The 14,135-nt window shown below is 41.0% G+C and overlaps 1 protein-coding gene across 1 annotated transcript in view; it reads right to left on the bottom strand.

The window, feature by feature from the left end:
• The window catches only part of CACNA1C (calcium voltage-gated channel subunit alpha1 C), a 488,252-nt gene that overhangs the window by 149,786 nt on the left and 324,331 nt on the right, over nucleotides 1-14,135 (bottom strand). Inside the window, exon 8 of the mRNA XM_075115730.1 lies at nucleotides 1,716-1,819. Coding sequence (XP_074971831.1) covers nucleotides 1,716-1,819 — 104 coding nt within the window. The remainder of the gene's footprint in view (nucleotides 1-1,715; nucleotides 1,820-14,135) is intronic.

Raw genomic sequence — 14,135 nt, forward strand, 5'->3', positions numbered from 1 at the left:
CCAAAACACTTTCTTGTGTTGAAAAATGAAAGAGAGAGGAAATTTGATTTTTTATTATGTACAGACCCAAATCCAAGTGTGGGTAAACTGAATCAGCACTGCTTCAACATTATGCAGTCCTCAGGGCTGGGCTCACAGGCACTCTTTATCCAACCAGATACTAGATAATCATTAACCAATATCTTATACAGTCCTTGAGTGCACCTCTGATACAACACATCACTTTCCCTCTGTTGGCTTGGCATTATCCTCCACTACTGCTGACATCTGTACCTGCTGACTGGAGTATCCACCTGGAGAAATGAGGAGCTTACATTTTGAAATTGTACCGAGTATCACTCTCCAGATATCCAAACATAGACCATTGCCTCACACTTCATTACTGGGGATTTTTCCTTCTCCAGTTACTGCTTGGAAGCCCTTCTCTTTGCAGCAGCTGTTTTAGCTGCATGTCTCCTTCAATGGAATAATGAAGATAGTAGTAACACCTCCTGTTGATTTGATATTACCCGGCTCTTTGCAGGATGGCCAATGGTGGATCTTCTTCTCTAGTCCTACTACTGCCCCTTCCTATGTTGTTGGCCCAAGTACTGAGGACATAATTTCTGTGAGGCATCAAGTCCTCTCTCCTGCTCAGAGATCATTTTTCTTATGATTAAAAGACGGGGATTTCAGGGCTGCCTACTCAGGCAACAGGTGCAGGCTCTGACCAAATTCATTTAGAGCTCATTAAAGGAGGCAGGATGTTAGAAACAAAGGAAAAGGGGATGCATAAAAATCCTCATACCATATTTATCCAGGTACCTAGAATGGCTGTAGGCACCCAGTCATGCCCAAGTATGGAATTAGTAGCCTAATTCTAGAACTTCTTTTAAAAATCTTGCGAGGAATGTTTGCTGGCTTGGTTCCTCTAATTATGTGGCTCCCTAGGGGCAGTAAAGTTTTTAACTACTGGGGACAATATCAATTGTTTTAATCAAAGCTACTAAAACGATGCTTTGCAGTGAGGGTTATACTGCAGGACTGAAATACAGCTAAATGTCTCAATGTCTTAGGGGTGCTTAAACACTAGAAGGAATTCTCCTGCTTCTCTGTTCATCCTTAGAAAAGGTTAGAGGGAAATGATCTTTTCTGCCTGCATCATGCTAGGCTTGTAATCCGCACAACAGAGGAGATGTGCTTATTGAAGAAGAAACGTGCCCAAGACACTCTCCAGGGAAAATAATCTTCCATTAGGCTGTGCTTTTGAGATACCAAGCAATGTGAAAATTTCTCATGTAAGAAGACATAATTTGGCAGGAATCTCATCCCACAAATGTGAAGGGATTTGTCTCATGCTCTCATTCCTCCATCAATCCCACTGACTCTTCCAGAGATTTTACTATAATCCCCTTCTTCTATGGTGAATGGTATGCTTCGCCCACAGGGGAGAATAGTGTTGTCCTCTTCGCATAGAGTACAGGTAGAGGTTTTAGGTAGAGGAACAAGTTACAGCCAAAGAGTTGTCTTGTATTCCTTTGATTTAGTCAAAAAACTCCTTCCATGCCATTAGGAATCCCATATTTTGCTACTGACACAGCAATAGCCTAGGCCTTCTATTAAGGTTCCTGGAATCAACCCGCCACTGCCCGTTGTTTTGGTAACCAGAGAGTAGGAATAGAAATACAAATTTTAAAAAATAAACAATAATAAAACATTTTCCTGGTACTGCTTACCCGCTAAGTACACCGAGAACCAAGTTAAGTACAAAAAATGACCCTATGATGATTAGTGTAACAAAATAGATCCAGGGCCAGTCCCTTCCTATGGCATCATTGACCTGGAAGAGTGGAATGATAATTAGTGAGACAAGCTCAGATTCTGAGCAATGCAAGGCTCCAGCCAAAGAGATCCCAAGTCACCAGCAGTAGGATTTTCAATAGCCAGTTTGTTGAAAATTTACGACAGGTTAACATTAGCGATTTTGAATGCCCTGAGGTTGAAATTCTTTGTCAGAGAATAACACCTCTTTTGTTACCTGTATTGTTATTTGCAATATTTGAACATTTTGTCAAGATATTTGAGAGCTGATGGGAAGCTTCCTTGGATTCAGATTTTTAATCCCTCTGAAAGAATCCTGGTGACAGGGAAGAACCCTTATTATGGAGTCTTGCCCTGTAGCATTGGAAAAAGGACACCAAAACTGTCAGCTTACCCGCTCAACACACCAAGAACCAGATTTAGAACGAAAAAGGATCCAAAGATGACCAGACTGACAAAATACACCCATGGTAACTCATAGCCCATAGCGTCCTGCATCTGGAAAGACGAAGGAAAGTTAGAAGACAGAGAGGGAAAGCAGAAATGATTAGGCAAAGGAACAGATGGAAAGGTTTGTAAACAGAGCCTGTGGTTGGTTTACACATAATCATAGCAAGTGTTTCTGTATGTTCTTTCTGATGTGACCACTCTTTGATTGCTTTTTTCCTCTAGCTGTTTCCTTAGAGGCAGTGATTAAGCACTTGCTTGGATGCTCAGAGTTGCGGAATGTCACTTTATGGAGTTTACTCACAGGACCACAAGGGGTCCAGCCAGTGACTTCTAGACTTCTATTCTAACCACTGTACATACGTATGACTCTCTGCTGCCAGTGAAAATATTGCTAGTTTTTGTTAAGCATTGCCAGAGTGTGTTGTCAGATCACTTTTACTTCCTACATATACCTCAGAGAGAAGCATGTGGTAACTGTGGGCAAATACTGATCTTTCCTTGGCAATGCATTGGTAATCTTCACAGTTCACCACAGTGAGGGCAGTAGCTGGATGCTTTTGAGGAATGCCTTTTCAAGGCCCACCATGTTCTGACCTGGTCAAGTGTTTTCTAAAGCTTTCTCACAAACTTCCTTTCTCTCCCTGAAGGATTAATCTCTCCTTCAAAATGTGTTTTCTACACAACTGAATACTCAGAGTCTTTGAGACTATAAACTGAATGACATGAGGATAGAGCTGGCTTTCACACTACAATATGAATCTGCAAATGAAGCAGGCAGACTATTGTTTTAGCACCAGAACCTGTGTTATGTGTAGAGGAACTCTAGCACATCATAACATACTGTATATATTCTAAAAACATCTAGTACATAAATAGCATTTTATCTTGAAATCTCCTTAAAGTTCAAAATTTTGGAAAAGTGCTTGATAATTTAATAGAATCTCTCTTTCCTGATGGTATAAAAAATAACATCATCCCTTCTTCTTTACTTTTTATAAACATTTATCTCCTGAGCCAGACATAGCATCATTAAAGAAACAGATGGTGGTTAACATTTTCAGGAGCTCTAAAATGATTTATGAACATAAATTGCAGACTTAAAAGTACCTAAAGGCATAAAGCAGCTGAGGTTCCTTTGCTTTACATGCTTTTGAAAATTTTATCATATGTTGTCCTCTCCTTCCAGGAAAGCACTCTCTCCTTTGCAGCCTAAGCATTTGTTGTGATCACAGGAGAAATAGTCTTCCATACATGGGCACTGAGACATATTTCAGGGGAGGCAATCTGACTCAAGATTCATAACAACTCAGGAAAGGAATTTCAGACCTTCGGTAAGACAAGGCAGGAGAGTAACACTAATATGATCAGTTCTTTGTGGATGGAAGTCTATTACCCATTTTTTTTTTCAAAGTACAGTCACTAAAGTCCTTGTCTGGCAATAGCCCACAGTCAATGGGCTGACCCAGAACTCTATCTCAAGGCTCCTTCATCTGCGACTGAACAGAAGTAGACTCATTAAAAAAAAAGCTCAAAATCTGCCTCTGTGAAAACAGTTCATCAGGTTCTTCATCACAGGATTAAGACATTTGGTGGTCAGAAGAAAGTGACTGAACACCTCTCTTCAGGAACCCAGGAGTCCCTCTAACATTCCCTAAGCATATTATCCAGTTTCTCTTTGAATACTCTTGTAGAATTGTTCAGTTAGTTTATAAATAATATTAATTATTCTTTATGTTCGCAAGATACATTTCATCCCACATGACCAAAAAGTAGACACCTCTGGTATGAAACACATCAGTGCTTTAAAGATAATAAAACATCATGGTATATAAAGATGGAAACAAATATTCACCTGAAATCACAGTGGAGAGATCAGGCAGGCTAAATGTAACTACCCAAGCTGGAATTAAGTAAAGAAATGAGACTTAACATCCTCTCTCTTCTACAAAGAACACCACTATCTATATAAAGCAATCCACACAAACAATAAGTATGGATGACTTTGAAAAACTGCTGTACAACTTTACCAGCATAGGCACAATGATTATCCAACTTCTCTCTAATTATGATAGATGGCGATAAAAAAGCCTCATCCTGTACAGTATTTATCTATCAACAGGGCTTTTTTTGTCAGCTGGGAAAGTCAGTTGGAAAAGTAGAACTTCTCGAAGCTGTGATACAAGTGAATCCTAAATAGCAAATGCCAGGGTGCCAGGTACAGAATTCAGGTGCCTGTCCTTTCGTACTAGTCTGGCATGAAGAAATTTCCAGACGGCAAGAAGCTTCCATCATGGCCTGGTAAAGTATATAACTAGAGTATAGTGTACTCTCACTATTCCCAATGCCTGCATGATTGCATAATGATTATACCAGCTAGCATCAGCACAAATTAGTCCCCAAAAAATAGACCTGCATTCTGGTACAGCAGAGCATTTGGGACTTCTCAGACTGAACATTTAGGAGGTCAGCTTGTTGTCTCCTTTTTATTGCCCCATCATATACGTAACAGAAAAGCTGAGAGGCAGAGATAGTGATAGCCTCTCAAGCGTAGAGAAACTATCAGTACTTGGCAGACAGCTGAGTACTTGCTGTCTCTCTGTTGCTGGATTCCCTTTGTTTGGTGCTTTCCCATCTAATTTGGTTTAGTAGAAATTATTCCATACATTGTTGGACTGGGCCACAGGTGACAGGAATGTATATGTTGATGTAACATCAGGGGTTTGTTTAATTATGTTTTAAAAAACCCTTTGATAAGGACACAGTACGTTGCGAGCTTGCTATTTGCTCTTGAAAAATGACTGCAGGAGAAATGCAGAGATATAGGTTGCTTGGCAGAAGCTGCAGGGAAAATAAAGATATAGACTTACTCAAAACAGTAACAGCAATGTATCAATATTTAAGAAACATTAAATTCTTGGCTAAGATTAATATCCTTCCAAACATCTGGAAATGGTTCCTCCAAAATGGAAGTATCCTATAAATCCAGGATGGACTGTCCTCAACTGAACAACGATCCCATACAGTTATCATTAAAAACCTTGCACCTGTGCTTGAAACAGCTTCCTGGAAACTTATAATCATTCTGTGAACACGTAGCTATTAATCACATGTGTATGCATACACATGTCCTGTTGACTGCAGCTGGAGGCTTTCACTGCAAGCGTAACTTAGGTGGTAGAGCTGATTTTTCCTAATTGTGCTATTGAAATGGAGAAGCTGCAGAGGGTCATGACAAGATCAGGAGTGTTACCGTTTGCACACTACTGAGTGCAGAAAACAAGGTCTTCAAAATATATTATGTACTGTTGTCTACAGTGAACAGAAAAAGGTTCAGTTATAGGTTACGTCTCTAGGATGGACAGTACAACTCCTGATACACAGTTCAGCTCTCTGGTCACTGAGTGCACTACTTCTCCCCCAGTGTTTACTATTAATCATATGAATTTCAACAGAAAAGGTGGATCATCTTCTAAATTTAGAGTTCTGAACAAAGACTATCAGCCAGTATAGGTCTGAATTATAATATTCCAGTTATAGTAGTCAAAGTGATTGCAACCTGATGTCAAGGTAAGCATGTATGGGACAATTGTTAGGCCAGCATTGATGGGAATCTGCAGATTGTCATTTCTAGAAATAATTCGGCTTCCTGAGTCAAATTGCCTGACCTTTCACAGCTCACACCTCAATGCTCACATCCCACTACTCTCAACAGTGAGAAAGCTGGTGCATTTCTGAACATTAATGCATCGTCTCTCAGAGACAAGGATTTTAGATTCCTTCTCATGATTTGCTACATACCCCCTCTGGCACCATGGGGACATAATTTTGGCCCACTGTGCTTCAGCTTTCCAACCTGCAAAGCAGGATACTACCTTGCCTCGCTGCGTACTGTCAAAGAAACCACTTAGCATCAAGATGAAAAGGAGGTATTTCAGCATATTTGAGGTCTGATGGACCTTGGGTACTGGGGAAGAGCTCTTCCTTTGCCAAACATCCTTAATTGCTGTCATGACCATAGCATTTCAACATCAGGTTGAAGGCTTTTCTCTCAATGATACAGATAATCTCCTAGAAACAGCACCAGGATTTTTAATTCTGTAGCTTGCTGATCACAATTACAATCAGGAGTTTCAGTAGGGGCCAAGGAAAAAAAGTCTATTTATCTCTGTAAATACACCTTTGTGCCTATGTCTTCTGGTTCTTCAGAAGACATAGGTGAAGACATATTGGAAAAGCCACAGGAGGTATGCATGTTTTACTTGTTCAGAGGTTTTTTTTCTTTTTTATTTCCCCAGGGATAATAGTCTGGCACATTTTGCAAGTATGTCATTCATCACACAGGCATCATAGTTCAAAGATAATGTTAGAGGCATATTATCTATTAGCATAATGGTTGAGCATCACCACGCAAACAGTGGAGGTCTTTCAGTCACTAAATGGGAGGGGTAGACACAATTCACTAAATTCTGCTGACTTTACAATTCACATTTAAAATCCACACCCTGACACTTTGTGCCAAACGTATTTCAGAAATAACTGAAAGTTACAGAAAATGTTTAATCCATCATAGAAGGGCAGCTGTCACTGAAAAGCAGCAACCTGAAGAAAAAAATGAAGTCTGTCTTGCTCAGTGCGCAACACTGGAGAGCTGCGGCTTAATGGAAAGGAAGTTAGCTAGGACACCAGGGCTAGGCTTCTATTTCTTGAATAAATTGCTAATTGATTTCTAATTACTATAGAATGTTATGATAGCCTTTTTAAAATACAAGTCAAGTGCTTCAAGTATTCTATAATGAAGTGTATAACCTTTCACAGAGTAACACTAATCAAGAGGAGCAGAGTACTTAATAAAATTAAAGGGCAGTAAATTGGAAATTTGGAAATTTTGTGTAGAAATACTATTTTACGCAGCCTATCTGTGGAATTCACTCCCTCAGGAAATGATCTAGCCAAATGTAATGGTTATGGCCAGTAGCAAGATCTCTAGTTCCAAGTCTTTCTTATAGCAATATAAAATCGGAGAATATTGGGAGCAGGAGACAGCAGAAAGAGGAGGTAACAATTGTCACTGAATATATCCTCCTGCGTGAAGCCTTCATTTTGAAAACCATCTTTTCCAGGAAAAGTACTTAAGCACCTTCATACCTTTAAGGATACGTAGAAGTGATTTCCTCAGCTTAGATCAAAGATCAAATGGTAGCCTACTGGCAGGCATGGCTCAGGTGATACATAAAGGGCCATCCATTCATATGCTAATGTGAGATTTAGATATTTATCATTGATCAATTATAAAGTAAAAAGGTTTGGACTAAACCATAAATTTTCCTTTTCCACTCTCTCTTTCCTTCTCTTCCCATGAATATTTGGGTGACTGCATTTCATTCACACATATGCTCATGGAACTACAACTTTAAATTCTGCTTACGCTACCCTAGAAACTTTTTTAATAGGATGACACACCTTTTTGCACTGTAAGGGAAAGACGTTTTCCCCCAGATTTTTTGGTCAGAACTCAGGTACAAAAACAATTAAACAGAGGATGGAATTTCACACTTCACGGCTATGGCTTTGTTGACAATATTAAAGGAAAAAAAAAAAGTACATTATAGCCAGTGAATAAATCCTACACCTCAGGCAAGGGCTATGTGGCCTAGAAAGGAAAGTACTCCTATGCTTCTATTATTTCTTTAGTTTCCATTATATCCTTATGCTGATTTCATGATAGTTAAAGCTTTACTTTGTTGCTGAAACTTCACAGACTGACTAAAATGCTTTGCATTGATACAGTCAGGGAACAAAAAAGGTCTCATAAAACCAATGTAACCTTTCAGAAGTAACTAAGATAGGGTGAACTTCCCAGAAAGTGTCCAGATAAATTTGTCCAGTGAAGACACAAAACTTTGAAAGATTAATTTTTCTACCTTTCCTCACACTTGATATATTACTTCAGCAGAAATAGCTGAGGAACAAAATATTCATCCCAAATGAGACAAAGGATATTGTTGCCAGTTCCTAAGAACATCCAACTAACTACTGTAACTGGTGACATCATGATTTTTGAGGCTGTTCTGCAAACAAAAAAGAATCTATTTGTTCAATGAATCATTCTCTTCTGGTTAACTTCTCAACTGCAGAGCTGATTTGGGCTTAAGAACACCTTGGCTCTGCAGTACTTGCAGTCTTTGCCTTGAAAGCTCTTGCTAGTAGTCAGAGCAGGCAGAGGACCTGTGATGTGCAGATTTGACTCCTTCCTTTCTCTCAACTTCTCCTCCTTAGAGATCTAAGACATCTGACAACTGTCTCTTTAGCAGTCATGCTGTTAAACAACTTGGTGGTAGGTAATTGGACTGTAACTATTGAGACTGTGGCACAAATAAACCAACCCTGAAATATGCAAAAATTTAGTATTGTTGGTTAGCTCTGGTAACAAATCCTGCACATTGCATTTTTCTCTGATCTCTAAACAATACAGTGCTTATGTTATTCTGTTTTTTTTAACGTAATATTTGTGGTAAATATGTTAATTATGCATTTTGCAACTTATTTTAAGCCCCACTACTCTTAATATTGCTTTTAACAAGGAAATTCCTCATTGTTACTCACAATTTATAACCCTTTCACAAAACTATAAATGCTTAAAAGAAGCCCGAGAAATATTTCAGTGAGGTGACACAGAACAAAAGGTATACTGAAAAGGGTCACAGTCTAAAATTGACCTTCTATATGTGTTATGCTCCATAAGCACTTTTTCCCACCTGTGGGGCAAACTACGGGGTTTATTTTTTAGCACTGGAATCCTACACATCCTGAGTCTGCTGGCTTGTTTGGAGCCTGAAAGGTGTGAGGCTGCTCTATGTCATGTCAATAAAGACAAGAAAAAATTTTTTTTCTACTTGAGAAATTCCTGGCTAGTCTCCACATACACCTCAATAAGTCTATACACAGCATGTACCCATCTGACTTCATTCACAGAAGGAACAAGAAAAGGATCATATTTTCTATTACCCATCATATATCCTTAAAGCTGGATTTAGACTTAGTCATTATTACCCTAAGGATGAAGATTCCACCTTGCAGATCCTTCAATATTTAGAATATAATTAGTTGTCTTTGCTTGGTTGATTTTTAATCCCATACTCATGTATGTGCATAATTTAAGGCATGTGAATAATTCCACTGAAGTCAATGGTCAATATTATTGTTACCAGCAGAAATGAACTGATATGCATAAGTGTTTTGCTTGAATGGGATGGGGCACAGGACTGGGAGTAATATATGATACGGAGCTAATTTTCTGAAATTCCCTGAGAAAAATTAGAATTTTAATGTACATAGTGACTAAAAAATGACAAAAGGATTTAAGCATTTCAGTCTATACATTCTAGTTCACAGTATGTGGAAAAAGAGACTGGCGACTTGGGACGAATATAGGAACGTTGTCAGGGTATGCAGAGATGAGACGAGGAAGGCCAAGGCCCACTTGGAATTAAATCTGGCAAGGGATGTCAAGGATAACAAGAAGGGCTTCTTTAAATACATCAGCAGTAAAAGGAAGACTGGGGATACAGTGGGCCCACAGCTGAACAAGGAAGGGGCCCTGGCCACGCAGGATGCAGAGAAGGGAGAGTTACTGAATGCCGCCTTTGCCTCGGTCTTTACTGCTGAGGCTGGCCCCCAGGCATCTCAGCCCCCAGAGAAGAAAGGACAAATCTGGAGAAAGGAAGACTTACCATCAGTTGAGAAGGGTTGGGTCAGAGATCACCTGTGTAAACTGGATCCTCACAAATCCATGGGCCCTGATCACATGCACCCGCGAGTGCTGAGGGAGCTGGCGGATGTTCCTGCTGAGCCACTCTCCATCATCTTTGAAAGGTCTTGGAGGACAGGAGAGGTGCCCGAGGACTGGAGGAAAGCAAATGTCACTCCAATCTTCAAAAAGGGCAAGAAGGAGGACCTGGGGAACTATAGGCCAGTCAGCCTCACCTCCATCTCTGGAAAGGTGATGGAGCAGTTCATCCTGGAGGTCATCTCCAGGCATGTAAAGGACAAGAAGGTTATCAGAAACAGTCAGCATGGATTCACCAACGGAAGGTCATGCTTGACCAACCTGATAGCCTTCTATGGTGCTCTGACTGGCTGGGTCGATGAAGGGAGAGCAGTGGACGTTGTCTATCTTGACTTCAGTAAGACATTCGACACTGTCTCCCATAGCATCCTCACAGGCAAGCTAAGGATGTGTGGGTTGGATGAGTGGACAGTGAGGTGGATAGAGAACTGGCTGAACAACAGAACTCAGAGGGTCGTGATCAATGGAGCAGGAGGCCTGTAACTAGTGGTGTTCCGCAGGGGTCTGTGCTGGGCCAGTCCTGTTCAACATATTCATCAATGACCTGGATGATGGGGTAGAGTGTAACCTCAGCAAGTTTGCTGATGACACCAAGCTGGGAGGAGTGGCTGATACACCAGAAGGCTGTGCTGCCGTCCAACGAGACCTGGACAGGCTGGAGAGCTGGGCCAAGGGGAACCTCATGAAATTCAACAAGAGCAAGTGCAAGGTCCTGCACCTGGGGAGGAACAACCCCATGCACCAGTGCAGGCTGAGGGCTGAACTACTGGAAAGCGTCTCTGTTGAGAAGGACCCTGGAGTGCTGGTGGACAAGGTGACCATGAGCCAGCAATTTGCCCTTGTGGCTAAGGCGGCCAATGGTATCCCTGGGGTGCATTAAAAGAAGTGTGGCCAGCAGGTCAAGAGAGGTTATCCTCCCCCTCTACTCTGTCCTAGTGAGACCACATTTGGAGTACTGTGTCCGGTTTTGGGCCCCCCAGTTTAAGAAGCACGTGGAACTGCTTGAGCAAGTCCAATGGAGAGCTACCAAGATGATCAGGGGGCTGGAGCATCTCCCTTATGAGGAAAGGCTGAGAGACTTGGGTTTGTTTAGCCTGGAGAAGAGAAGACTGAGGGGGGATTTCATCAATACCTATAAATATCTAAAGGGTGGGTGTCAGGACAGTGGGACTAGGCTCTTTTCAATTGTGCCCAATGACAGGACAAGGGGCAATGGGCACAAGTTGGAACCCAGGAAGTTTCACCTCAGTATGAGAAAAAACTTCTTTCCTGTGAGGGTGACAGAGCAGTGGAACAGGCTGCCCAGGGAGGCTGTGGAGTCTCCTTCCCTGGAGACAATCAAAACCTGCCTGGATGTGTTCCTGTGCCCCCTGCTCAAGCAGGGGGGTTGGACGATATGATCTCCAGAAGTCCCTTCCAACACCTACCATTCTATGATTCTGTAGTGCACCATGAGAAGTATCATTTATCTTGTCAACCTGAAATACTCTTTCAGCCTTCCTGAGTCTTTAAGACAGGTAGGCAGGAGTGGGAATTTAAGGTCTCGGAGCTGACTCAAGGCAAAAAGATGGAGATGGAGGGAAAAAATCCAAAACTTCAAACCTTGTAATAAGCAAAATTACAAAAACTAAAATAAACTAGTCTTATGCTTATGAACTTAGGCACAATGAAATAAAATTGCTTCTGAACGGCTTAAAATATAAACAACGGACTCCAGATGCCTTTGGTCTTATTCTGGGTAGAATTTCTTTCTAAGCATCAACTTCCTAAAAGTCTTAAAGGGACTCTAAGTCACAGTTGCTCCTTATGACTGTTCTGAAATACTCCACATTTTGTAGCTGGCACTGAGATGGATGCGAAGGAGAGACTGGAGAGTTCAACCCAGCTTCAGTCTGAACTGATGATACTCAGAGGCAGTACTTGATCAGTTGTTCATGTCAAAAATTGTTTTGACAATCCCATTTATTCTGAAGTACTGAAGGAGAAGGCAAATTTTAAGCTCAATTGTTCTCCTCAAGCACGTTTTTAAGGCTTTTCTTACTGTGTTACCTCATTTATGGAATTTTACACATTCCATGTGTGTATTTTATATGTACATATAGACATCTATACCGTTTTTTTAGATTGTCTTCAGGAGAAAGTCAAGACAGAGCTGACAGAAGACAAATGCACAGGGATCATGAATCAGGGCAGAGAATGTTCCAGATAGGTCCGCTGTACGGTCACTGTAGGATAAAAGCACATAATGTAGGCGAGATTCACCATACATGGGCATTGGGAAGAATAATAAGATTCCTATGTGTACCTTGGCTGCCCAATTATTCTGTATGCTCTGTAGTGATGGAAAGAGCAAATTAAAATTCCAGTCTGAGCTAGAAATATTGGCAATTTGTACAGAACTCTCTGCAGGAGCTAAATGGAGCCATTAACTGAGAAAGGACTGCCTCGATGAGGACAACAGAAACATCAAGGGAAGATATTAATTTGCAACGGAGAACCCTTCAGAAAAAAATCAAAAACTGCAGCAATGGAAGATGAGTCCAGAAGAGAGCAAGGGAAGGGGCAGACAGATCTGAGAAGATGGAGTCTGCAGAGGTTGCTTCTTCAACCCTGCTAACAAAGACTAAGTTGAATCTGCTGTAGATGTCCTCACCCAAGTACACCTGCTCTGCTCCAGGTGAACCATAATTCCTGGTTTAGTTTAGAAAAACTTTGGATATAGCTATAACTCAGTGCTATGCTGCCTGATCTCCCTGACAAGAGGGTGAAGTCTCCAGAACTGACCAAGCTTCCCACACAGCGCTATAGAGAAGACAAGTGAAAGCAGTGCAAGGCTCAACCTTAGAGTCATGAGAGCACACGCTCCTGCAAAAGATAGACCCTGACTGGCTTGAACTTCTCAGGGAGACTGTGTAAAGGCAGGAGTCCTGCAGAAGAGCCCTACCAGGCTGCTGAAACCTGTGCAAGAACAAGGCTAGTGTGGAGATCTAGCAGCATTGCCTTATAACCTTGTCAGCTGTTTGACGGCAAAGTAAAATAGCTGTTTGAGCTTCTCTGAAATGATACAATCACAGTGGAATGCCATTTTGCTGTTGTATGAACTCCCTTCAGTGAAGAACACATAAAAGATGTGAGGCAAACTGTATTTGCTTTTTGTTGCATACCATATGCAGGAAATACATTGCTACAAGCAGAATATGCCCAACTTATTTCTAACAGCACTGAGTTATATTTTCATCACTCGTTAAACACTGGGCCCGTCTTTTCAAGTATACACTCTTTCTCAGCTGGAAAAGACTGCATAAAGTCGGAGATACATATAAACCCCCCAACTTTCAACCACCTAGTCCCTGATTACTGATGCTGACACCGAATCTTTCCACTGTGTTTTTTAGCCCCCAGTATATAACCGCTGGACTCCTGAACATTATTTCATCCATTAGTAAAGTTCTACATTCATATTTTAGCAGTTTTCGGTTTACATGCACAATGGTTTTTGCAGCTAGCTGTTCTTTAGCAGACTGAGCTATTATGGGAAACGTAAGGTCTCTGTCTGAGAGTGGGAAAAGAATTAAAACTTGCATTCAAATACCAGCAGGTCAGAATGTCTGTGGCACACAATGATTGAGCTGAAGTGTATTTCCACTGCAGGTTATTTCTGTTGAAAATGCTTACTGATCCCATACTTCTATGGCATGGTATTTTGTGCCTGCTGGAGATGTAGGGGGGGCAATACTGACTTAGTTGTGTTTACTACTGTCTTAATTAAAGCTGTAATTTTAAAGGTCCTTCACACAAGTTTACTGTAAAACTTCAACTGATGGCAAAGGCCACTGGCATTTGAATTCACACTTTCTACTTCAAAATAGAGGAAAAAGGTTAGGCTCTGCCTTGACTTAAAGAAAACAACAGTATTGCTGGGTTTTGTTCTCACAAAGTTGCAACACTTATTAGCACTAGTAATGTTCCAAATGGACATGGATTACCATAGCAAATCAACCATCTGAAAAGTAGATTTTGCTGACAAAATCTCAGCATG

Source organism: Phalacrocorax aristotelis, chromosome 1, assembly GCF_949628215.1.
Source record: "Phalacrocorax aristotelis chromosome 1, bGulAri2.1, whole genome shotgun sequence".
Classification (NCBI taxonomy): Eukaryota; Metazoa; Chordata; class Aves; order Suliformes; family Phalacrocoracidae; genus Phalacrocorax; species Phalacrocorax aristotelis.